Source organism: Chlorella variabilis (assembly GCF_000147415.1).
Source record: "Chlorella variabilis unplaced genomic scaffold CHLNCscaffold_28, whole genome shotgun sequence".
Taxonomy (NCBI): Eukaryota; Viridiplantae; Chlorophyta; class Trebouxiophyceae; order Chlorellales; family Chlorellaceae; genus Chlorella; species Chlorella variabilis.
In genome coordinates this window covers 162,256-167,400 of record NW_005435060.1, presented here as the reverse complement: position 1 = coordinate 167,400, position 5,145 = coordinate 162,256, and the positions used below count along the sequence as shown (strand labels likewise).

General features: G+C 71.7%; 1 protein-coding gene across 1 annotated transcript in view; it reads right to left on the bottom strand.

The window, feature by feature from the left end:
• CHLNCDRAFT_140017 (hypothetical protein) overlaps positions 1-3,501 on the bottom strand; it is a gene marked incomplete at both ends in the record, with an annotated part of 5,165 nt that extends 1,664 nt beyond the window's left edge. The window contains 9 exons of the mRNA XM_005843593.1: positions 123-192; positions 435-477; positions 710-777; positions 1,135-1,254; positions 1,575-1,609; positions 1,881-2,343; positions 2,573-2,658; positions 3,003-3,282; positions 3,496-3,501. Of these exons, the coding sequence (XP_005843655.1) occupies positions 123-192; positions 435-477; positions 710-777; positions 1,135-1,254; positions 1,575-1,609; positions 1,881-2,343; positions 2,573-2,658; positions 3,003-3,282; positions 3,496-3,501 (1,171 nt within the window). The remainder of the gene's footprint in view (positions 1-122; positions 193-434; positions 478-709; positions 778-1,134; positions 1,255-1,574; positions 1,610-1,880; positions 2,344-2,572; positions 2,659-3,002; positions 3,283-3,495) is intronic.
• Positions 3,502-5,145: the final 1,644 nt, after the last annotated feature.

Below are 5,145 nucleotides of genomic sequence, written 5' to 3'. Positions count from 1 at the left end.
CCCAAAGCATTTAGGCCAGCAATCAGGCAGGCAATCAGGCAGGCAATCAGGCAAAACAACCAAGGCACGAGGCAGGCCAAAAGAAAGGAGGAAAAACAGGGAAGCAAGGCAGGGGTGCGCACCCGACAGCGTGGTTGCCGCCATCTCCCGCACCTCCAGCTTGGCGTCCGCCAGCATGGCGCACACCATGGCCTGCAGGGGGTGGGTGGGTGGGTGGGGTGGGTGGGTTTAGGGTGCTCGCAAGGGAGGGTTGCGGCACGGCAGGTGTGCATGGTGTAAGCGAGGGCTAGGGAGAAAGCAGGCGTGCAGGGGAGGATTATAGCAGCAGCGGGCGTGCAGGGGCAGCACTCGGCGCGGGGTCAACTGCCAGCTGGCGCCAGCTGGCGGCAGCTGGCGCCAGGACCACCAGCTGGCACGCAGCAGTGGCACCCCACCTGCACCCGGGCGGTGCCCTCTGGTCCCAGGATGAAAGTGTGCCTGCAGAGGCGGGCAGGTGGAGGCAGGGGGGAGAGGGTGGTGTGCGGTGGGCAGGGAGGAGTGATGTCATGTCAACAGGCCAGCAAGCCACAGGGAGCAGCGACAAGCTGGCTCAAGCTGGGAGGCGCAGAGCTGGCTGGGAGGCTGGGAGAGCGGAGCCGCCATCGCCAGCAGCCACCACCAGCAGCAGCAACCACGCAGCAGCAAGCGCCCTGCAGCCGCCCCGCCGCACCTGAACCAGAAGTACTGGGCGAAGAGCAGGGCCGAGCCGCGCTCGGGCCACAGCTCGGCGGTGGAGGCCTGCACGGGTGGCGGCGGCGGTGGGGGTGAAGCGGGGTGGCGGTGGAGCGGTGAGAGCCTTGAGGCTTGGCGTGCGGGCTCCCCACAGCAAGAATAAGGCAGCCGAGCAGCCCGGCAGGACCCACAGCACACGTCCGCCCCATGCACCTCCGCTCCTCCCCGACACATCAGCATGCCAGCCCAGCACCCAGCTCGGCAGCATGTCGTCTCGGCAGCACCCAGCTCAGCACCCAGCTCGCAAGCAACCAGCTGGGCAACACCCATCTCGGCAGCACCCAGCTCTGCAGCACCCAGCTCAGCACCCAGCTGAGTATTTTTTGTTTCTTTCTGTTCCTTTGCAGCACCCACCCCACCCACCTGCTCCAGCGTAGTCAGCACCGGCCCCACCAGGTGGCCCGGCAGGGGCAGGTACTTGAAGCAGACCAGCGCCTTGCGCGCCTCCATCGCCACAAACTGGAGCTCGGAGGGGATGACCTCCTGCGGTGCGGTACGGGCGGTACGTGCGGCAGCACGCGCAGCAAGCGGTGAGCGGTACGAGCGGGCAAGTGGAGCGGCAGGGAAGCCAGGCCGAGCGGCAGGGGTGGTGGAACGGGGTGGGGAGGAAGCCGGCGGCAGCATGCAGGGCGAGGCTGCATGCATGCCAGTTGCGGGCGGCGCCTTGCGGGCGGTGCCATGCGGGGGGTGCCGTGGGCAGGCGTGCGCGGGCGGGCGCGTGCCTGCAGGCGCAGCAGGCTGCGCAGCATGCGGGCCAGCCAGGGCGCCAGGCCGGGCCCCTCGCCGCCGCTCAGCGCCTGCACCATCATCTGCACTGTGAAGCTGATGTGTGCCACGGCTGCAGGCAGGGGCCAGGGCAGGGTAGGGGAAGGGGAGGGGAGTGGAGGGAAGGGATAAGGTGGCAGGCTGGCGTGTCGGGCGTGGTGGGCGTGTGCACGAGCATGGGTGAGCTTGGGTGGGTGTGAGGCGGCGAGCCGCGATTCTTCCAGACAGGAGAGAGGCGAGGGATGGTCGTGCGAGGGAGCGGCAGGGGCTCCGGTGAAGCAGCCCAGCCGGCCAGCCAGCCAGCCAGCAAGTCAACCGGCCAGCCAGCCAGGCAGGCGCCCCACCTGCTTGGTACTCAGGGCTGCCCTTCACCGCAAGCTCGCCGCCGCCGGCCGCCGCCGCCGCCGCCGCCGCCGCCTCGGCCTCGCCGGGCCCCTCCAGCAGCACAGCCTCGTCCTCGCTCATCAGCGATGCAGCCCCTTCGTGCGCCCCCTCCTCCTCCTCTTCCTCCTCGCCGCTGCCGCCACCCAGCGCCGCCTCAGGCATCTCCTCCTCGACCGCCGCCACGGCGCCGGGACCTGCCCCGCCGCCGCCGGTCCCGGCCGCCGCCGCCGCCGCCACGGCGGCGGCGCCCACCGCAGCCGCCAGCCCGGCGCCGTCCAGCGCGCCGCCGCCGGCCGGGGCGCCAGCAGGGGCTGCCGCTGCCGGGGGAGGGGTGGCGGCGCCGCTGCAGCCGCCGGGGGTGCCCCTCACGCCGGCCTCCCCCGAGCGAAGCGCCTGGAACATGCGGTCAACGCTGCGGTCAAACTGCGGCAGAGGAAGAAAGGAGGAACAGCGCAGCACCCAGCTAGGTGTTGGGGCCGAGGCAGGGCAGGCAAGGTGCAGGCCTGGCCGGCCTGGCCTCCCACGCTTGCCGTGCGGCAGCAGCAGCAGGCCAGGGCAGGGCAGGCAGGCATATACAAAATTTCCTGGCCCGGCCCGGCCCCGGCCCAGCGCAGCCCATCCCCCACTCCTCCCTCCCGCTCGCCTGCGCCACCACGCCATCCAGGTAAGCCACAGCGGCGCGGCGCAGGGAGGCGGCGCTGCAGGACACAAGCAGCACGGCATCCTCGGCGGCGCCGCCTGCAGGGCAAGGGGTGGGCAGGCAGGCAACAGGCGCAGGGGTAGCGTTGACCAGGTTGACCAGGTTTGACCCGCCGCTCAGAAGGGAAGAAAGGGCGGGCTGGCGGGGCGAAGTCGCTCGTTGCGGCGCGGCAGGGAAGCAGGCGCGACAGGCTGAGCGCGTTCCGATGCACGCCGCCAGGCTATAGACGTCATACGCAGGTGCAGCGTGCAGCGGCAACCGCAGCGGCGGCTCAGCCTGTTTTTTCCGCAGGCGCTTTGGGCACCGGCCGCCGCCACCTGGCTGCTGCTTCCTGCTGCAGAGCCAAGGTTCTTTCCAGCCCCAGGCCCGGCCCTCTGCTCACCCGCTGGCAACGCCTCCAGCGACGCGCAGCTGCCGCCACCGCTGGCCGCATCCACAACCACCAGCTCCGCGTCGCTGCTGGCGGTGCCGTTGCCGTTCCCAGTGCCGCTCCCGCCGCCTCCTCTGCCGCCGGCGGCCTCCTCTGCCGCCGCAGCGCCGCCCGCGGGCTGCTCCGCTTCCAGGATGGAACAGGGCACAAACGCAGCCAGCTGGGCCGCCGCCAGCCGAACATTCTCGCCGGCCTGCTCGGGCAGGGAGGGGAGCTCATGCAGCAGGCGGGCCTGCAGGCAAGGGGGTGGGGGAAGAGGCGGGGGCGCTGATTAAGCGTTGAGGACATTAGGGGACGGGGGTGCAAGCAAGGAGGTACCACTGTTTTGGCTCGGCGCCCTCTGTCAAACCAGTGCAGCACAGAGGCAGTGCGTTGGTTGTGCAGGGCGGTCAAGCAAGCAGGAGTGTGCGGCCTTGGCTTGGCTCCGGTCAAAGCAGTGGAGTACAAGCATCGCGGTACAACGCCGCTCTCCCAGGCAGGCCCGCCGCCGCGCGCCGAGCGCCGCCCAAGAGGGACTGCCAAGCGGCCGGCGCGCGGGCGCGGGCACGGCCGCACCCGCCTGCCGGCCACTGCAAGTCCCGGCCTAGGGCGGGGCCGCGCGCGGCGCAGGCAGCCCAGCCACAGCCAACAGCAAGCAGAGCAAGCGGCACCCCCAGGCCAGCCACCGCCACCGCCCGACCCTGCAGTGTTGACCATTGACCAAAGCAGCTGCGCCCCGCACGCACTGCACACCCTGTGCCAACCGCCGCCGCAGCAGCCGCAGGCTGCCGTGCGGGCCCGGCGGTGCAGAAAGCTGGGTGCCTGGGGCCCCTCCCCGGTGCCACCAGAGGAAACAGCGCTGCAACGGCCGGCAAGCGGAGCGGCGGCGGAAAATCGCCCAGCACCCACGTGCCGACTGGAGGCAGGGCTGTTCATCCGGCCGCACCAAGGGGAGAGCGAGAGGCACCCACTTCCTGCCGCGCAGGGCGGCATGCGAGGTGGCCTGGGCCTGGGCTGCAGCCGCGGCGAGGCGGCGTGGCTGCGCCACACGAGCAGACCCAGCCCTTGAGCCGCGGCAAGCAAGCTGAGGAGCGGGGCTGTTGGCGGGGCCGACAGCGGGGCAGGGCAGCGCGCGGCGTGAGGCAGCCGGGCGGCAGCCAGGCGGGCCGGTGTGCGGCGCTGGTGAGGTGGAGGCGGGCCGGCGGGAGCGGCGGCCGCCAGCGGCGGGCAGCCGGCGCTCCTGCTGCCGCTTTCGTCCACGCCAGCGGCCCACAGGCACGCAGGCTGCCTCCAGGCACCGACACGCCCTGGGGAGCGGCATGGCCCACCAAAAAACGAAACAAAACGACGATCCAGCACCCACATTGACCCCCGGCCCCCGCAAGCCGGCAGCACCCAGCCCAGCCCGACAGCCAACCCAGCCCCCAGCGGCGGCCACGGCGGCAACAGAGGGCGTTGTGGGGCACGGGCGCAGCCGCCTGCCAGCCACTGCTATAGCAAATCCCAGCTTGCGGCAGCAGAGGGCGGCGCGTGGCGCGGGCAGGGCCCCAAACCCAGCCGCCCACCTGCAGCCTGCGGAGGAGGGTAGGCGGGTGGGCGGTACCGGTGGCGGTTGCAACCTCCGCCGCCACCAGCAGCAGCGAGGAGAGGCGCTTGTAGACTTGGGCCGAGGTGGCGCCTGCAGCGGTGGTGCCAGGTCAGCAGCGCGCGCCACGTCAGCACCAGGCCCGGCGCAAGCGCACGTGGCGCATGGCGCAGGAGGCCGCTCAGCCGGAAGCGTGGAGGCCAGGCGGCGGCAGCAGCGGAGCAAGCGGCGGAAGAGCAGGTGCGGGAGGAGCGGGGCGGGCAGCCGGCAAAGCCCTGCTCGGCACGCTGCGCAGCACGCTGTGCCTGCTGTGCTGCCTGCCGTGCTGCTCACCCTCTGGCAGCGGCTCCGCCACCGAGTCCAGCAGCAGCTGCAGGGGCGAGGGCTGCGCCTGGTCAGCGAAAGAAATGAATGGAAAGCAAGCATTGGAAAGCAAGCAAGGGGGCGGGCTCACCGGGTAGCTGTGGGTGGCGAAGCGCACGCCCTGCTGCACCAGCTGCACCGCCAGCGGCGGCACGTAGTGCAGCGGCG